This window comes from Bufo bufo, chromosome 5 (assembly GCF_905171765.1).
Source record: "Bufo bufo chromosome 5, aBufBuf1.1, whole genome shotgun sequence".
Taxonomy (NCBI): Eukaryota; Metazoa; Chordata; class Amphibia; order Anura; family Bufonidae; genus Bufo; species Bufo bufo.
The window spans coordinates 333,732,533-333,754,196 of NC_053393.1; the positions used below are offsets into that span (position 1 = coordinate 333,732,533).

Genomic DNA, 21,664 nt, shown 5'->3' on the forward strand with positions numbered 1-21,664 from the left:
TTAACCTTTTTTGCTTGCAGTTCTGCCTACGGCCGTGTTTTCCGTTATCGGCGCAGGTATCTGCTCCTGGGCTTCCGGAAGGGGGTATCAGCATGTCTGACCAATTAGTTCTTGGTAGACATGTCATTCTCCGGAGGGAGATTGGAGGGGGCGGTGTTTGCACACTGCAGTTCACCATGACTTTTGTGGCCGTGTAGGCTGGCTGCATTCCTCTTGGCGTACTGGCTGCGTTTATCGTGTAGGCTGGTTGCTAGGGGCTGAGTGCTGGCTGCGGTCGTAGTATGTGTTCTGCTTGTGTACCTCTGTACCCCTTTGATTCAGATTTTCTTTGGATATGAGTTTGGTTCCTGTTCCTGTCCCACTCATCCGGAAGGGGGTGTCAGCATGTCTGGCCAGTCAGTCCTTGGCAGACATGTCATTCTTCGGAGGGAGAGTGGAGGGGGAGGTAACTTCTTGGTGCGGTTCACTTGACGTGTATGCCGTGTTGGCTGGCTATCTTCCCCTGGCGTACTGGCTGCGGACCCTCCGTGTAGGCTGGTTTTCAGGGGTTGGGCTGGTTGCGGTCGTCGTATGTGTTCCTGCCCTTGTACCTCGTCACCCCTTTGATTTCTGTCCCCTTGCCTGGTTCTGTTTGGTTTGTTGCCCCACCTCTTCCCCTTTCTGTTTGGGAGGAGAGGGGGGGGGCTTTGAGGGGTGGGAGTGTCACAGCCACTATCTCTGGCTGTGACCTTCCGTCATTGCTTTTTCGGCACTCCTCGCTGAAGTTCCGTTCCTGTGTCATTTGTGGTTCTTTATGGGTTAACTCCCTTGTGTGCCTATTAGGAGTTAATCCTCTGTCTGCTCCATGGGTGTGGTCTCTCTGCTGCACCCATGGAACCTGTATATAAGGCTGAGGTTTCCTCCGTTCTGTGTCAGCTCTCCTGGTGTGTGTTGTCTTGTCCTGCTCCTGGTTTGTACTCTCTCCCATGCTGCTGACCCATGGGATCCGTGTCTGTCTGCCTGTGCTCTGTGGGTTTTCCTACTTGTTCATTTACGTCCTTTCCCGTCTTCTTTCCTGTCTTTCTGTTATCTGTTCTGCTAGTTATGTTTTAGTTACTTTGTGTTTATTCTGATGTCTGTGTTCAGCAAGCCTTTGCAGCAGAGTGGCATGACAAGGCCATGCAGTTTACTACTGGTGGAGCAAGTCCTTCTCTGCTTATTGTCACTCCTGCTCCCTTGCGTGAACTCCTGCTTATATCATTAGTTGTTCTGTTTTGTATTTGCCTGTATGTTATGTATGCCTATGTGCCTTCGGTACCTTCTGGTACCTGTTGTCCATTCTCTCCTGCTGTCACTGTCTAGTTCACGCTCCAGAGTGGACCCTGGCAACTTCCTGCGGCTAAGTCTAACCCTACCATCTAGGGCTCTAGTGAAAATCAGGAGTTGCTTAGTTACGCCCCTCTGGAGTATTACTAGACAGTGGCGCAGTGGGGGTTTTCTCCCACTGTGCTGACGGTACATAGAGCTCATGTTTTATCTGTGCTGCTTTCCATGTTTCTGTTTGTGCAATAAACTCTTATGTGTCTGTACCTGATTTCCGTTTGTTTATTGCATGACGACGCGGTGGTCTCTCCTGGGACCTCCAACTCGTGACAGCCAGCTGCACATTGGCCTTTAAGGTCCTTGGTTCAAATGTGACCAAGGACAATATCTGTATGGAGTTTGTATGTTCTCCCTATGTGTATATGGGTTTCCCCGGGTACTCTGATTTCCTCCCACACTCCAAAGACATACTTATAGGGAATGTAGATTGTGCAACTTATTGGGGATAGCTTGATGCTAATGTCTATAAAGCATTGTGGAACATGTCAGTGTTATAAAAGTGTGTAAAACAATAATGTAAATTAACCCCTTCCCAACCAGAGCCATACAAGTAAGGAGCTAGTCAGGTCTTTAAAGATGGTGCCTGGTCTGGAGCGCCATAGCTGCTGGATGTCTGCTGTTTTACATAGCAGACTCCCTGAGCTAATGTCTGTGATCGGTGATATTGCTGATCACAGAAATCAAATTTCTTTCTGCCTTGGTTACAATTAAATGAAGTGGATTTCATTGGGAGAGCTGCACTCCTCTGAGGGATCTAAGACTACCACAGCGATTGTTCCTATGGAGCCCTGCCACATAATGGAACTCAAGTAGGCTGCAATGATAATTCATAGCAGTCTATGGGAGAATAAGGCAGATGATTACAATAAGGTCTCCTTGGTGGACTTAAAAAAGTTTAAACTATTTAAAAAATATATATATAAAAATTCAAATCATTTCCATTTCCTCACATTAAAAATAAAAATAAATAAGAATAAAAAATTAAGATCATTTGCACCACTGCATCCCAAAAAGCCTGAACTATAAAAAGATAAATATATTTAACCATACAGTGCAGGTCATCATTGAAAAAAAAATCTAAATGGCCAATTTTTTGTTGCTTCACCTCCCAAAGAAAATGGAATAAAAAGTTATCAAAATCATACACACTCGAACATGATATAAAAATAAAAACCTAAATATTGCCGGAAAAAATGAGCCCTCACACAGTTCCATAGAAGTAACTATAAAAAAGGTTATGTGGGAGGGATAAATGTGGTTTCACTGTAATTGTACTGACCCAGAGAATGCAGTTAATAGGTCAGTTTTACCACAGTTGTACTGCAAAGGAAAATCCTCAGGTCAAGAAAGGGTTAATGGCTATATTAACTAAGGGGGTCATTTATCAAACTGGCGTAAAGTAGATCTGGCTTAGTTGCCCATAGCAACCAATCAAATTTCTCCTTTCCTTTTCCAAAGGAGCTGTCCAAAATGAAAGGTTGAATCTGATTGGTTGCTATGGGCAGTTATATCAGTTTGATAAATCACCCCCTAAATATCTGCCTATATCAATCAATCCTTATTGTTCCTTAAAGATGGTGTTTTTGCTATCTTTGTTTTTTTTTTTTTCACAGTTTTTTAATGCATTTTTTGTGACTAACTCCAGATGTTAGCTAAAAGTCTATGGTAATTATAAAAATCAGTATATACGAGCATTTTTCTCATAGTCAAATGTTTTCAAATGTGGTCCATTATTATCCCCATGACATTTTTTTAAATAACAACATGTAACAACTGTAGTTTTTTTATTTTTTTATTTAATTTAATGCATGTGAACAAAGAAAAAGTAAAACAGTCATAAATAGTGCATGTGAGTAAAAAAATGCATGCAAAAAAGGTCAGAACAAATTTGTGTGTACAGGAACTATTAAGGGGGTTGCACAGGATTTTGATATTTATGGCCTATTCTTAGGATAGCGAAAAAAGAGAAATGGATCTCAAAGTACCAAAGAATAAATATTGTATTGAGTTATATCAAAACATGATTAAAAATACATGCAGAAAATGCCATGGACAAGGTGGATGGGAGCAGGGAGAGGGAGAGAAAAGGCGCCACCCTGGGAGAACACACAGGTCACAAAATCAGTAATACATGTAATATGCAGGACATAGGAAAAAACTTAGTACAATGACCAGCCCATAAACCAAATATATCCAAAGAATGTGAGATGAGAAAAAGGTCAGCTGCAGACCAACCACGGCAATAATACATAGTATGCTAAAGCAGGAAGCTGTAGAGTAAAGAATGGTGGATAAACAACAACTAGAATAAAAGACCAGGTGTGGAGTTCCAACACCGACGTCAAAAAGCCGTGGAGGTAAATGCTGCGACCTAAGCTCACCTGAAATGGACCGTGTGTGGAAGACAACCCAGGATGGCGCTACCCCAACGCGCGTTTCGGCGTGCCTTCGTCAGGGGGTGAGGATTCTTAGGATAGGCCATCAATATCTCATTGGTGATAGTATAAAACCCCACTTCCCTGCTGATTAGTTGTTCAGCTGTAGTATTGACAGAAGTTGGTCCAAGAACTACATAGCTCTTTCCATTGTTTAATGTATAGGGGTCGTTATTGCAGTGTTTAATTGCATGGCGACCCACTGCTTTGCTCCCTGGTTAGGCAATGGGAACTGCCTTTCTTACCCTTTCCATTCTGCCTGGCCATTATCCCTCCTCTTTCTGACCTACAGCGAGCCTGGCCACTAGAGTCTCATGTCTATCCTGGATTCCATAGCCTGCCTTTCCCTGTTTAATTAGTTCTCCCAACCCAGAGGACATGTGCTCTTAAAGGGCTAGGAAGCGCATGTCCAAATTTTTCCATAGCCTGACACTGGCATTATTAATGTATATAGGGAAGTTTCCTCAGTAGATTCCTAGCTTGCTACTTTAACAGTGTAGGTGTGCTATTCTGATTGTCTTCCTCTGCACTGTACCGATGCCTATTAAGTGTCTCTGCTACCTTTCCTCACCTCAGCCTGTCTACCATACTGACCCTTTGCTGCTTGCCCTGATCTCAGATTAGTTTTACACACTTCTATGAACTCTGCCTGCCCTGACCTCTACCTGTTTATGGACTATTAGTGTTGCCTGATCTCTCTCTGACCACAGCGGTTCAGCTGCCAACTGAGCAGCCTGGTTACAGCACAGACCAGATTGGATCCTGCCAATGTGATATTGATGGTCTTTTATGAGGATAAGCCATTAAAATCATAATTTTAGACAACCCCTTTAAGGTATTTCTTTTTCACATAGATAATGTTGTTATAAAGTAAACCTAGACATATTAGCCAGGTTCAAGGAAATTTATAGAAAATCTGAATGATAGAAATTAAGATCAAACTTTTTTTTGTTTTATAACTTTTATTATAATAGGAATATTACAACATTGAAGCAAATAAAACATATTACAATAAAGGTCACAACTCTTTCAGTAAGGAGCTGGTAGTAAAAGTAGCAGTGGCGTACCGCCAATATAGGCAGACCACGCCGTTGCTATGGGGCCCGTGGCACAGGGGGGCCCGGAGCGCATGGAAGGCCCCGCCCCCTACTCTGCACAAGATAGTGATTGACAGTTTATTCATAGGAGGTGTCCCGTGGACCACCCACTTGTTTTTTTTCTCCCTCTGGCTCCTACCCCGGCCCCCCCTTGGTTGACGGCACAACACCCCTCCCTGTCTGACCGGGCTGCGGGCTCCCTCCCTCCTCAAGGCTGAGCCTACGCTCATCTGCATTTCACACTGGCCAATCAGCTTTTAGCAGCGCAAAGATCCTGCTGCTGATTCGCCAGTGTATAGCTGGCACAGCAGGAACAGGGCAGGCTCAAGCACGCACAGATGCATGCACGTGCTGCCCGGAGTGCCCGCCATCTGACTGCCGCCCTCAAGAAAAATCATCAGTGTGCCAGTGAGTGCAGCCCCCCACCCCGGCCCATAATGAAGAAAGGACCGCTCCGGTCAGTGAACATACAACCCGGCGGCTATAATAAACAGACGTGTGTGCCACATACAGTAAGAGGTCTGACAATAAAAAGTTCATATATGTGTACCAGGATGGGTATTCTTGATGGGGGGAGGGCAGCACCCTGTTCAGATTCTTGCTATGGGGCCCAATGATTTTTAGGTACGCCCCTGAAAAGTAGATATAATAATAAGTATAAGTCACTGTCGAATGTCAAGTATCCATGACAAGCGATATGGGGTGTCCAAAGACCATGGATAAAATAAAAATACAAACAAAAACTCTTTTTTCAGAAGCAAAGTTCTAGACGTTAGGAGGGAGGGATATAGTTACAAGGAAGGAAATTAATAAAGACATCCTAACCATTTATTAGAGTGTGTGCATGTGTGTGTGTGTGTGTGTGGGGGGGGGGGGGGGGGGGGGGGGGGTGTTCCATGTTCTAAAAGAATTTCCAAGCCTGCCATTGCTTGAGAATGTTAAAGTGAGTTTGGACTTCCCAAGATGATAGTTCTTTGAAGCAGTATAGCTGATCTACCTTCTGTTTCCACTGCTCCACCTCCAGTAGTGCTGTGGAAAGCCAATATTTAGGTACAAGAAGGCGGGCTGCTATGATTAGTTGTTTAAATAAGAATGTGGCCTTGTGGTCATCTGTTGGGTCATACATAGCCAAAAGTGCTTTGATAGGTGACATCCGGACCCCAGTGCCGTAGATCTGGTTACTAATAGGAAAGATCTTTTGCCACCAAGGCTTCACAATAGGACAATCCCACCAAATATGGAGAAAAATGCCTTGCTCCTTTAGGAATCTCCAGCATATGTCTAAAACAGAAAAGAGATAGATCTTGTCTGGGGTTTTACACCAGCATGTTAGCAGTTTGTATCCATTTTCCTGGAAACGGACACACCAGGAATATTTGTGTGGGATCATAAAAAATAGTGCCTTTTCTGGGAATGAAAATTCCAGAGACAAATCTTGTGCCCAATAACCCTAATGAAGGTTAGTTCGATGATAGGTGTCAGGGTGTTTAATCTACTATATAATTAGGAAATACGTTTAGGAGGTATTGGGGGACGAGATTAGTGCTTCGTACCATTCAAGTGGATATATTAGATCTCTCTCCATATTTTGGAGGAGGAAAGTCATGTCGTTGGGGGTCAAGTACTGATCCGTCAGTATTAAGCAGTTCTATGATGGGGAGGAAATATGTACTAAGGGAATGTGGGATGCTCTCTCTGATATCAGTGGGGGCTAAGTGTAGGATATCACACAATGTGACGCTTGAAACCACTTCCAAGCATTAATGGTAGCTCAAATGACAGGCCTGAGGACGCTATGGAGTGTAGGGGAATTTAAGTTTCCCAGCAGAAAAGAACGAAAAGGGGATCTCACTAATTCCTGTTCCATAACTTAGGAGATCTCAACCAGTCCACCACTCTTGACAGAAACACCACCCTGCCATACAGCTCTGGGTCTAGAAGAACAATCCTCACATTGATTTAGGCCTAGAAAGAGAGTTATAAGAAAGTCTGGGTCTTTTCCCATTCCAAATAAAAGTCTTAAACTTCCTCCTCAAAAGCTCACAATAAGATTTGGGGAGAGGAATGGGAAGCACTTGATGGGTCAAAGATCAGTTTTTAAAGGCTTACTAATATCATTTTAATACTTAAAATAACTTAAAAAAATAAACTCCAAAATTAGGACAATTTAAGTAGCAGGAAATATAAATAAACATATAGAGAGTTGCTTCTGCTTTTTTACCCTGATCAGGCACAAAACACTGACAAGTGAAGTGAATAACATTAACTAGCTGTCTGTAATATCAGAAATCAAAAATAGTAACTTCAACAAAAATTCTTTAAAAATATGTTAAACATACAAACATGATTTAAACAATAAGTCTGTTTTGGATGATACATTTGCTTTAAATAATTCATAGAAACATTCCACCCAGAAGTTAATAATTAATGTAAACATAAGATAATTTTGCCACCATTGTTTGCCAATTTGCATCATTTTCTGCATGTAACTTAAAGGGAATGTGTCATTAGAAAATTACTTATTGTTTAAATCACATTTTTATTTTTAACATATTTTTAAAGAATTTTTGATTATGTTTTTCTTTAAATTCTCCATGTCACTATCTATATTTAAGAAAACATAAATTCCTGCAGTTTTTACACTGGACCTAATTATAGGCAACACACCATGGTCTGTACAGATCTCTTTACTGCAGTTATATATTATTCTAAACCTGCCTGTAATGATAAGGATATATCACCATAGATGATTGTCAAAAGCTTATCTATTCTTTTTTTGCACAATGACCTCTACACAGGTCACAGAGCATGCCTAGAAAACTCTCCTATAGAAGTCAACGAGGTCCCCTCCTGACCATTGTGTCTATGGACCATGTGGCTGCCGCAAAGCAATTTCTTTAATGCTTTGTAAAAGCTATTAAGAACAGATCAGGCAACATGGCAACCATGTTCAGAAAATAGAATAAAAAAATAAATAAATCTGCAAGCAGAAAATAAAATCAGATAAGAAAAAAGGATATATGTTGTTATCCAATTTTAACTGGCAGATAACTTTTTTGGTGACACATTTCCTTTAAACAAACAGTCTAGTTGAAATCTTCTAAGGAACACAGAGAACATAGCATAATTTCTTGCTGATGATTTCCATTTTTGGCTTGTGAATTACATACTTAGGTTGTGGAGCCTAGCAACCTAGTTTATGTCCTACTGCAAACAGGGCAACAGGAGGTTGCTGCTGCTCCAGCCAGGTGTCTTATAGTCAGAAATAAGATAGTAAGTAGGTGGTGGTTCAAGGCTGAGCTCTTGGAAGATTTCAAGTTTAGTTTTTTTTGTTATTTTAATGGTTGTATGAAACATAATTAGGATTAAAGTGAAGGAGAATGAGTCGTTGTTGGGACTATTTTAGTTTCTTTTTAATAGTCTATGTTTACAATTCTTTTAACCTCTTACATACTGGAGGACTTTTAATTTTTGCATATTTGTTTTTTACTACTGTTTTCCCGGAGCCATAGTAGGTTTCATGACTCCCACATATGCTGAGCTCATACATGATCACACCGTGTGGTTCTGATATTGGCTTGTCTTCTGACTAGTGATGAGCCGGAGGTGCCATATTCGATTTTGCGATATTTCACGAATATTCGATTGAATATTCGTCTTATATTCGTCTAAATCGAATATTCATCATTATTCTATTTCTCGCGAATAATATGCGATTTAATTATTCGCGTATTGCGATTTTTATCTGTATAAGGCAACTATCCTAACTTGGCTAGGCTATATGTGTATTTTATGAATATTCGCTATATTGCTATATATTCTTGTTTTAGAATATGACAAATATTCTAAAAAACTAAGTTATAGCAATATAGCGAATATCCGTAAAATACACATATAGACTGCAATTTAGCCAATATAGTGCTATAATCTTTTTTTATAGTCTAATTATATATTTTTCTCTTCTGAACTTCAGATTTGAAAAAAAAGTACTCTATAAAAAAATACTATAGTACTATATTAGCTAAATTGCAGTCTATGTGTACTTTACGAATATTCGCTATATTGCTATAACTTCGTTTTTTAGAATATGATGAATATTCTAAAAAACGAAGTTATAGCAATATAGTGAATATATTCGTTATTTAGAATATTGGTATTTTTTTTTTCAATCTGTGCTGTTATTCCACTTTGGCATACTCTTCCCCAACAAGCATTCCCGTCACCATGGGAACGCCTGTGGGCTAGAACATACCATCAGATCGGAGTTTTTACGATCTCACGGAAAACTCAGATCTGATGGTATTTTCTAACCCACAGGCGTTCCCATGGTGACGGGGACGATTGTCGGGGAGGAGTATGCGAATAACTGTTCAGATTGGGGGAAAAAATGCTAATATTCAAAATAACGAATATATTCGCTATATTGCTATATATTAGTTTTTTGGAATATTCGGCATTTTTTTCCCCATATGAAAACATGACTCCTTCCTGCTTAAGTTACTTGTGGGCCAATGACTCATTGACCCACAAGAAAGAAGCAGGGGGAATCATGTTTTCAGATGTTAAAAAATTACAAATATTCGATATAGCGAATATATAGCACTATATTCAAACTATTTGCGAATTAGCGAAGTTGCAATATTCAAAATTAATATTTGCTATTTGAATATTCACGCTCAACACTACTTCTGACCACTCTCTGTCTCTCGTTTGGGACTGCATCGCTTGCCTGGTTCTGACCAATTTTTGTATGACTTTGGTATTGTGTTTGTCTGTCTTTGTTTGTTTGTCTGCCTCTGCACTTATATAGTGTAGGGACCGTCAACCAGTTGCTGCCAAGGTATCCAGGGTTTGTACTGCAAGTTGGTAGGGAAAAGGTTCACTCTCCTTGTCTGTCCCTACCTATAGTCATAACAACCATATAGCATAATTACATTTATATTTTAATAGTACAAAAAATTTTGAATATGGCAATACCAATTATCTTTTATTGGTTAATTTTAATACGCGGAAAGGGGGATTTGAATTTTTTATTATTATTATTTTTTAAATTAAAAAATATATATATATATATTTTTTTTACTTTTTCTCGACCTTTTTTAATGCCCCCTAAGGGATGTGATTGTCTGATTGATTCACCCATATATTGCAATGATTTAACATTGCAGCATATGGGAGAGTCATTGTGTTCCTATACATGGCTCCATATGAACTTCAGAAGGTCCAAGGCTACCATAGCAGCCAAATGGCTCTCTTGATCTTGGTATGTGAGAACCATACAGGCCCTCGTAGAGCAGTGCTCCCAGGATTTCACCACACAGAGTCTGTGGTCACAATTGACCACATCATCTGAGGGGTTAAAAGTCTGTAATCAACATTATAGCTGATCATGGATAATATCTCTGGGTGTCTGCTATGCAAAACAGTAGGCACCAAGCAGCTACAGCATCCAGTTAACTGAGCAGGCACCAAGATTGAAGTTGGGACTTCCACTACACACATATATATATATATATATATATATATATATTGTCCAGAAAATGAACGGCACTCCATTAGATATAAGAAAAAATAACTCCTTTATTCACCCGTGTGACGTTTCAGCACTGAGCCGAAACGTTGCACCGCACGGGTGAATAAAGGAGTTATTTTTTCTACTATCTAATGGAGTGCCGTTCATTTTCTGGACTATTATTGGGGTAAGAAGTCTATTCCCTTTAGAACGTGCACTCACATTTTCTTTCATCTGCTGGTGCCACCATTTTTCATTCCAAAAAAGTTGGGACACTATACAAATCGTGAATAAAAACTGAATGCAATGATGTGGAGGTGCCAACTTCTAATATTTTATTCAGAATAGAACATAAATCACGGAACAAAAGTTTAAACTGAGAAAATGTACCATTTTAAGAGAAAAATATGTTGAATCAGAATTTCATGGTGTCAACAAATCCCAAAAAAGTTGGGACAAGGCCATCTTCACCACTGTGTGGCATCTCCCCTTCTTCTTACAACACTCAACAGACATCTGGGGACCGAGGAGACCAGTTTCTCAAGTTTAGAAATAGGAATGCTCTCCCATTCTTGTCTAATACAGGCCTCTAACTGTTCAATCGTCTTGGGCCTTCTTTGTTGCACCTTCCTCTTTATGATGCGCAAAATGTTCTCTATAGGTGAAAGATCTGGACTGCAGACTGGCCATTTCAGTACCCGGATCCTTCTCCTACGCAGCCATGATGTTGTGATTGATGCAGAATGTGGTCTGGCATTATCTTGTTGAAAAATGCAGGGTCTTCCCTGAAAGAGATGACGTCTGGATGGGAGCATATGTTGTTCTAGAACCTGAATATATTTTTCTGCATTGATGGTGCCTTTCCAGACATGCAAGCTGCCCATGCCACACGCACTCATGCAACCCCATACCATCAGAGATGCAGGCTTCTGAACTGAGCATTGATAACAACTTGGGTTGTCCTTGTCCTCTTTGGTCCGGATGACATGGCGTCCCAGATTTCCAAAAAGAACTTCGAATCGTGACTCGTCTGACCACAGAACAGTCTTCCATTTTGCCACACTCCATTTTAAATGATCCCTGGCCCAGTGAAAACGCCTGAGCTTGTGGATCTTGCTTAGAAATGGCTTCTTCTTTGCACCGTAGAGTTTCAGCTGGCAACGGCGGATGGCACGGTGGATTGTGTTCACTGACAATGGTTTCTGGAAGTATTCCTGAGCCCATTCTGTGATTTCCTTTACAGTAGCATTCCTGTTTGTGGTGCAGTGTCGTTTAAGGGCCCGGAGATCACGGGCATCCAGTATGGTTTTACGGCCTTGACCCTTACGCACAGAGATTGTTCCAGAATCTCTGAATCTTCGGATGATGTTATGCACAGTTGATGATGATAGATGCAAAGTCTTTTCAATTTTTCGCTGGGTAAGACCTTTCTGATATTGCTCCACTATCTTTCTGCGCAACATTGTGGGAATTGGTGATCCTCTACCCATCTTGGCTTCTGAGAGACACTGCCACTCTGAGAATCTCTTTTTATACCCAATCATGTTGCCAATTGACCTAATTAGTTTTAATTGGTCTTCCAGCTCTTCGTTATGCTCAAATTTACTTTTTTCAGCCTTATATTGCTACTTGTCCCAACTTTTTTGGGATTTGTTGACACCGTGAAAATTGGAATTAACGTATATTTCCTTTAAAATGATACATTTACTCGGATTAAACGTTTGATCTGTCATCTATGTTCTATTACAAATAAAATATTGACATTTGCCATCTCCACATCATTGCATTCAGTTTTTATTCACAATTTGTTTAGTGTCCCAACTTTTTTGGAATCCGGTTTGTATATATATCAGAGATCCTTAAGGGTTAAGGCGTTAATCTTGCACAGTTTGAACTAAGTCAGAGAAGTGAAATACTGGTGTTAGTAAATCCTCCCCAATAAACTTCTAAGAGCCCTCATGTGAATACATTATACCCTTAAACATTTCATTATAGTCATGTTGTACAAAGTGCAGTATATTGAACCTACTAACAATATCAATTACCATTATCAATGCAAATGCTAAAAATAACTATGTCATGTAATGTAAATATTATAGCTTCAAATTTCCTTGAATTCTATGAAATGTACATTTTTCTAGTTTGCTCCAGATCTGGTATCTGGCAAAAAGATCATCTATCATTTTATGGCAGTGTTATGATATATAGTTAACTATGATATGTATGTCATAGCAAGTGTCCTTACACATACTGTATATACAAGCATTAATTTTATCTTTTTTTTATTTTCTTCTTTTCTATAGCTCCATTCAGATCAAGATAAAGGAGACAAAAATCTGAAATATATCCTCTCAGGAGATGGAGCTGGGACACTTTTTGTCATTGATGAGACAACAGGTGACATTCATGCCACACGACGAATTGACAGAGAAGAAAAAGCCTTTTACACCTTGCGTGCCCAAGCAATAAATAGAAGGACAGGGAGACCTGTGGAACCAGAATCTGAGTTTGTCATAAAGATACATGACATTAATGATAATGAGCCCACTTTTCTAGAGCACACTTATACTGCCAGTGTCCCTGAAATGTCTGATGTTGGTAAGAAACATATTTGTCTCTCAGATTTCATTCTGAATATTTGTTGGTTGTATCCTTAAGTGACAAAACTTTTGCATAAAAATGAAAATAAATCATATTTAACCAAGGTCTGTGAAAAAAATTAAAACTAATATTTTTTGCAACAATCATAGGCAAAAATACACCGCTTCACTGCATCATTTTTTTTTTATAATTAACTTGTATTGGTTGTGAATGTAAACCAGATTCCTGAATCCATCATTTGAGATAAAAAATTTATTGGTTAAGCATATCTTTAATATATTATTGTGCTATAGAAAAATGAAAACTGTCATTATTGGTTACTATGGACAAAAAAATTTCTGTTAAAATATCCCCCAATGTCTACAACTGGCTTTCAAGTATAAACAAAGCCTACAGAAGTTAAATGAAATACAGCATTTTATTATAGTGGTTCCCGACCTGTGACATACATTTTGTCATGCTAATCTTGTGGGTGCTTTTAGTGGTTTTCTTCATCCTGACTCAAAGATAAATGGAAAGTTGTATGTATCTCAAAATGGTACCAATCAAAATTTTAACTCATCCTGCAAAAAATCAAGTCCCCGATAATAGATGAATAAAAAACCTACAGAATTACTGCTTTTATTTTACGTTCCCCTTTTAATAAATTATTGGGGATATTTATCAAATTGGAGCTCTGAAAGATGAAAGGTGGAATCTGATTGGTTGTTATGGGCAGTTTTCCTGTACACCAGTTTTGATAAATCTACCGCTATATATTTAAAAATGATGTCATTAAAAATACAATTGGTCCTGCAAAAAACAGGTCCTCATGAGCCGAAGGGTCCATTCACACGTCCGTTGTTTCTTTCCTGATCTGTTCCATTTTTTGCGGCACAGATCTGGACCAGATCTGTACCCATTAATTTTCAATGGGTCCTGAAAAAAATCGGACAGCTCAATGTCTGATTTTTTTTCAGGACCCATTGAAAATGAATGGGTACAGATCTGGTCCAGATCTGTTCCGCAAAAAACGGAACAGATCAGGAAAGAAACAATGGACGTGTGAATGGACCCTAACACAGGAAAAATATAAAAAAGATGGAAGGGGGTTGTCACAGCGGAACTCTATGTCAGTCGCTGTCCAACTATCCGGAGCAAGCATGGGTGTCACATCACTCACCTTGCTTGGCAGCTAGTCCTGCTAGCTATTCTCTGCCTTCATGTAGGGAACGGCCATCTTACTCCTGTGTCCTACTTTGGAAGCTGCAGCCAGTACCAGTCTACAAGGACTGTATCTGTTTGTCTTGGGGTGTGCACTCCCATTTCCTGACTCTTAAAGATCTAGTATGCAATTGTTTTAAATCTCTAGCAGCCAATGGCTGGACACCTGTGGGTATTTAAGGCACTTTCTCCTGGAGGAAGGTGCCTGAGCTTTAGGTTCCTAGTTGTCTAGTTAACCAGGGAAGGTGTGCTATTCTGACTTTCTGCCCATGTATCAAACTTTTGCCTATTAACTGAGTCAGTTAGAGGCAGAGGTAAGGACAGGCAGAATTTGTTCAATTCTGAAAGACAAGTCCGAGGTTAGGGCAAGAGCAAAGGGTCAGTATGGTAGGCAGGCTAAGGTTAGTGATGGAGTCCATCACTAACCTTAGCCTGCCTACCATACTGACCCTTTGCTCTTGCCCTAACCTCAGACTTGTTTTTCAGAATTGAACAAATTCTGCCTGTCCTTACCTCTGCCTGTTTACCAGCTACAAGTATTGCCTGACCCCTGGGGTTTCATAAGGATGAAAACCAGAAGATCTCCAGGATAACAAAACTTTTATGACTAGCCCAAAGTCAAACCAGCTAGTTGGTACAGTGGGTCCACACCCACTGGCCATTATAGGGGGATTAAAAAATGTTTTTAACTCTAACAACTGTTGACACCAACACATATGATCAGAGGTGTTGCTAGGCTAAAAAATTTGGGGTCTGGGCCCCTGATGTTTTGTCCCAGGTCCCAAATATACTGCCTGCCTGCTAGATACAACTGCATTGCTGTCCTCAGGACGGCAATACAATTGAATCTAATGCACTGGGAGAGCTGAAGGACCTGTGGTGAGATCATAGGTGATGTGACCAGTAAAACAGATAGTGGTTGTGAAGGACCTGCGATGATGTGACCATTATGTGACCAGTGCAGGAGAGGACGACAGTGAAGAGGAGAAGTTTTGGGGGAAGAAGCTGTGTTGATGTCTGTACATGAGGAGAGGTAAGTGAAGGGAGAGGCAGAGCAATGCTGTGAGTTATTAAACTTGGACTGTATGTTAGGGCTGAAGGGAGGGATGTTATTTACATGGAAAACTGTGTGTTGGAGGTGGCTAGGGAGAGGGTCATGTTATTTTCATGGGACTGTATGTTGATGGTAGCTGTAGGAGGGAGTGATGTTATTTATATTGGACTGTATGTTGGAGGGGGCTGGGGGAGGGAGTGATGTTATTTACATGGGACTGTATGTTGATGGCGGCTGTGGGAGGGAGTGATGTTACTTACATGGGATTGAATGTTGTTAGAGGGGGCTGGAGCAGGGTGATGTTATTTTCATGGGATTGTATGTTGAAGGCGGCTGTGGGAGGGAGTGATGCTATTTACATGGGACTGTATGTTGATGGCGGCGGTGGGAGGGAGTGATGTAATTTACATGAGACTGAATATTACAGGGGTCTGAGGTAGGGAGTGATGTTATTTACATGGGACTGATGGTTGAGGAGGCAATGTTATTTGCATGGGACTGTATGTTGAAGGTGGCTGGTGGGGGGAATAATGTTATTTACATGGGACTGAATAATAAATGTGATGTGTGGGGGGGAGGGGGGCACTTAGAGAACTGGGCCATATTCATTGGGGCTTGGGCCCTGGATCTTTTGAGAACCTATCAACTCCCCTACATATGATTAAATCACATGCAACAAGAAACAAGTCTTTAGCAAAATTGCCAGAATTAAAAGTTTTTTTCCCAAAAAAGCTGTTTTCAAAGCTGTTAAAGTTTGTATGCTTCAGAAAAAAAGAATGGAAAGCTTTGCAATAAATCTAAAGTAAAACAATTCAGCTTAGTGTTTGCTTTGACAGACAAAACAACTTTGCTTCTCTCATCCCCTCACTTTACAGCAATCCAAAACACCTCTTTGACAATTTTAACTTCCTTCTCAGTGCCAAAGTACAGACATCTATTACTAATCACAGTGCTCAAGAACTTGTCTTATTCTTTAGAGATAAAATTAGCAACTTCCATCAGGAGATTCTAACACAAACTCCTGGAAGCAGTTTTCCTCAATCCTTACATGCTCCTTCTTGTATCTTCTTACTATTCAACTGTGTAACAGATGAAGAATTCCCAGAATGTGTGTCCTCCACCCTACCACATCCTTTTTTTCATGACCCTCTCATAATCAAAAAAAATTCTCATTCATGTGTATTTGTGTTTTTATTTTGAGCATGCATATAATTGTTTAGATATGCTATCAGTTAGACAGGCTAGATATTGAGACAGGAAAACTGGCTTAGTTGTGGGCTACTAAGTCAGTTTTCCCTTACATCAGTTTGATAAATCTCCCCCAGAGAGTCTTTAAGGCCTCTTTCACACGGGCGTTGCGGGTGCGTTGCGGGTGCTTTGCCGGAAAAGATGCTGGTGTGTTGCGGGAAAATGTGCAATTTATTCCACGCAAGTGCAAAGCGTTTTAATGCGTTTTGCACGCGCGTGATGTTTGGTACCCAGACCCAGGGAAAATAATAGCATTCTTAATGCAGAATGCTAAGTAAATTAGGGATGGAGAGGTTAAAAAATAAATAAAAAACAAATAATTAAACTCACCTCATCCACTTGTTCGTGCAGCCCAGCTCGTCTTCTTTCTTCTTATTTGAGTTCCTGGGAGGAAAAGGACCTTTGGTGACGTCAATGCGCTCATGAAATAGTCCATCACATGGTCCATCACCATGGTGATGGACCATGTGATGAGCACAGTGACGTCAACAAAGGTCCTTTTCCTCCCAGGTCCTCAAAGAAGAAGAACAAAGACGAGCTGGGCTGAGGTGAGGTGGATGAGGTGAGTTTAAATATTTTATTTTAATTTTTTAACCCCTCCATCCCTAATTTACTTAGCATTCTGTATTAATAATGCTATTATTTTCCCTTCTAACCATGTTATAAGGAAAAATGATAAAGATCGGGTCCCCATCCCGATCGTCACCTAGCAACCATGCGTGAAAATCACACCGCATCCGCACTTGCAATTTTCACGTAGCTCCATTCACTTTTATGGGCCCTGCGTAACGTGAAAAACACACAATATAGAGCATGCTGCGATTTTCACACAACGCACAACATCTGCACAGCCCCATTGCAGTGAATGGGTCCAGGTTCAGTGCAGGTGCAATGCGTTCACCTCACGCATTGCACCTGTACGGAATTCTCGCCCATGTGAAAGGGGCCTAAATATGCCAGAATTATCACAGTGGATTGTGTAATATGATAAATTGGGCATATCTAAAGTACAACTGCTTGTATAAAAGTTGAAAACAACAATTAATTGTTTACTTTCCTTCTGATGTTTATGCCAGAAATGTTGGCACAATCTGATGCCAGGTCGTATCTGGAGCCACACACCTTTTCTGCTAAGTCACACACTTTTTGACCCCTTGCACCAAAATTCATGTGGCTGCACATTATGCGGATTTAAGGCTCATGCACACGGCCGTATGCTGACCAGCCCCATGCTGCGGACCGCAATCCGGCATCAATTGAATGGGGTCCATGATCCACATCCGATGGTCAGCACCACTAAAAAGTAGTGCATGCACTACTTTTTTGCGGTGCAGAGGCACGGACTGAAAACCCACGGAAGCACTCTGTGGGCTTCAGATCTGTGCCTTCATTCCGCCCTGCATCTCCTGGATTGCGGACACATTCAAGTTAATGGGTCCGCATCTGTGATGTGGGGTGCACACAGCTGGTGCCCATGTATTGCGGACCTGCTGTATGCGGGCTGCAATATGGCCACGGCTGGGCAACGGCCATGTGCATGAGCCCTAAATGCGATTTTTCCAATTGAATTTTTGTGCAGAAAAATTGCAGTCTAATACAGTATCAGCAACGTTTAAGGGGAAGATTTATCAAAACTGCTATAAAGAAACAGCAGCAACCAATCAGATTCCAGCTTTCATTTTCCAAAGGAGCTCTGAAAAATGAATGGTGGAATCTGATTAGTTGCTATGGGCAACTAAGCCAGTTATCCTTTATATCAGCTTTGATGAATCTCTTCCAGTGTTTGTTAAGTGTTTTGCATGACTGTTAGGCCTCCTGCACACAACCGTATGGTTTTGCAGTACTTTTTAAACAGATCCGTTTTTTTGTTTCGGTAGTTTTTCCATTCCGTTTCTGTTCCGTTTTGCCATTCCGTTTTTCCGTTTGGTTTCCATTTGTGATCCGTTTTTTGCGAATCGCAAACGGAAGCGGAAGCATATAATAATGTTTAAACAGTAAGTACATAAAAAAATTGGGTTGGGCATATAATTTTCAATAGATGGTTCAGCAAAAACGCAACAGATATGGAAGCCATACAGATGCATCCGTATGCATTCTGTTATTTTTGCGGAACCATTGACCTGAATGGAGCCACGGAATGTGATTTGGGGGCTATAATAGCACATGTTCTATCTTTGAACGGAACGGAAATACGGAAACACGAAAACGGAATGCATATGGAGTACCTTCCGTTGTTTTTGCGGACCCGTTAAAGTGAATGGTTTCGCATACAGACCACAAATGGAACGCAAAAAAACGGAACGGAAATGGAAAAAAAAAATACAGTTGTGTGCAGGAGGCCTTAGCCAAACAGATGAGGATCAGGAACAGAACAGGTGCAGATCTTTCCCTTAGACCTTATCTCTGTGTAGGCTCCACTCCTGGCGTTGGTCTAAGGGTGAGGTTATTCACGTTATTTTTTGTGTTGATCACGAATATTCGAATTGCGAATTTTAATCGCGAATATCGGCACTTCGAGAATTTGCGAATATTTAGAATATCGCAAAATATATTCGTAATCGCGAATATTCTATATTTTTTTTAAATACTAGTTCATGCGAATTTTTATGCGATTAGTTTAGGCAAATTTTTTGCGAATTTTGTCAATCAAGAAAATAATGCCTGGAGATCATGAATTCGCAAATTCTCGAAGATATGGCGAATATTCACCCGAATATTTGCGAAATATCGCGCATTCGAATATTGCCCTTGCCGCTCATCACTAGTTATTTTGTCCATTTTCACTGACCGACAGCCCCCATACTATTAAAGGGGACTATTTTTGAAGAACGTTTCTCAGAAAATCAGTTACAAAAGTGGCCGTTAAAATCGATAATTTTGCCATATTTTTGCATCCTTTTTTTTTCACTGTCCTGTGAATCTAACCTAAGATTATTTTGGTCTATGCTCTGTTCCTTGTGATTGTCATTCAGTTTTCCACTCTTATTTTCCACAATGCATGGTAATCACTAATTGCACCTTACCTCTGAGATGAGATTGATCCTCTTATGGTGCAAATTATTTACACTGCCTAATTGTCAGGCAGAGTATTGGGGACAAACATTCATTCCAGATAATCTTAATATGTACAGGTGCCTCTGATAACCTGATGAATGAGCAAAACACTAGCTCATTAGGGGAAACTATCTCTGGTCTGGACACCTCAATCATTTGGGGTCATTTACGAATAGTTAAATTATAGCGCAACCACTTTTCTGTTATTTTTTAAACACTCATGTGACAATATTTGTCTCACGGACATTTTTATACCGCATTCAACGCAAATGAATGCTGAGGGGCAGAGCAGGAGTATAACTGGGCCTCTGCCTCTACTAATTTTATGCCAGAAAAAGATATTGCAGAAAACTAGACCAGCCAGGAACTGGCATAGATTTTCCAGCATTTGCACACCCCGTCATAAATTAGGCGCATCTTCCGACAGCAATGAAGATGTAAATGGTATAAATAAGACTTAAAGTGGTTGTCTGGGCTTTTTCATATTGATGACCTATCCTCAGGATAGGTCATCAATATCAGATTGACAGGGGTCCGACACCTGGGACCCCCGCTAATCAGCTGTTTGAGGAAATCTGGTATATCTCCTGTAGAGAGGTTTTGTATTCTTAGACTAATACGGCTGCCTTCTTCCAAAAAGAGCACTGCACCTATCCATAACACCTGTTCACCATTGCCACTGAACCCACTTCACTTCAATAGAGTTGAGCAGCAGTACCAGACACAATTTATGAATAGGTGCAGTCATATATATTTTTGAATCCTAGACAACCACTTTAACTGAACCTTAGTAACAGAAGGTTGCAGTATCTGTTTTCCAACATTTATTCACTTAAAATAACACTGTGTTCTGTTTACTATATTTTATGTACATCTGTTTTTACAGATACCGACAGAATGATTTATCTCTTTTATACATACATACATACCAGATTTAAATCACTGGAATTTCTCAATACAAAAACTCTGCTGCTATAAACCTAGTAGTTCTTCAAGAGCAACACTCACATTCATATCAGCTACGCAGATAAATTGAAATATTTATTATTATTTTTTATTGAATCCATGAACTTGCATCTGCTGATCTAAAAAGAGATATATCATTTTATATCATTTTCATAATGATAATAAGAACAAGTTAAAAAAGAATATATATATATATATATATATCTAAAAAACATTTTGAAAATGCCACCACATGCAACAACACAGTTTGTAGCCCTGCCCCCAGTGACCATAACACATACATGTCATATATATAAAAAAAAACTTTTAGAAAGAGGACATAATAAAAAAAAGTTATAATTTGCACTGTAAAAAAAAAAAAAAATTCGGAAAATTTGCAAAACAAACCATTGTTTTATAGTTTCTCAGAAAAACGAAAGAAAAATAAAGAATGATATTATAGAAATGACATAAAAATGGTCTTGAAATGGGTAAAAGTAATAATAATAATAATGATAATAATAATAATAATCATCATCATATGCAGTGATCGCTAATGTTCATTGCCTAAATCATGACATAATAAATTGTACAATAATATTGTACTATGCTGTATACAACATATGGGACCCCCACCGCTGGAACAACCATTGATCAAAAGAACAGAGGTCCCATGTGGAGACCGTGGTTGAGTTGGTTGGAAGCAGAATAGGGAAACCAGTGTCTTTCTACCGGGGTTTCTGTATACTCTCCCCCCCCCTTAGTAACTTTTCATTTGTGCTATTCACTCTATTTTGTATATCACGCTTGTTCAAGTTACAAATGGTCATGTCTCACTCTATATCAGTATACCTTTTTACTGCTCCTAGCCTGTACCACCTATGTCCTGTGCACTGGAGTGATTGTGCCTTAGAGGTATCTGTCCCTCCTTACTCGACACACGTACTACTCTTGTTAGGTCCGCTTGACTAGCTCACCTTTATTCATTGCTTGAACATCTATGATTATGTACTTATATTCATATCATTGTACTGCATATGTCTCCTCGATTGTTGGGCTGTTGCCCGCATTGTTATTGTCTTTTTTACCATGCTTGCCGTGATAAATAAAGATTTGTTAAAAAAAAAAGAACAGAGGTCCCTGAGTACCTTGT

General features: G+C 40.0%; 1 protein-coding gene across 5 annotated transcripts in view; it reads left to right on the forward strand.

The window, feature by feature from the left end:
* LOC121001078 (cadherin-10-like) overlaps positions 1-21,664 on the forward strand; it is a 461,949-nt gene that overhangs the window by 167,901 nt on the left and 272,384 nt on the right. For all 5 annotated transcript variants that reach the window (XM_040431978.1, XM_040431980.1, XM_040431979.1 and 2 more), the window contains exon 2: positions 12,710-13,004. In XM_040431978.1, the coding sequence (XP_040287912.1) occupies positions 12,710-13,004 (295 nt within the window). The remainder of the gene's footprint in view (positions 1-12,709; positions 13,005-21,664) is intronic.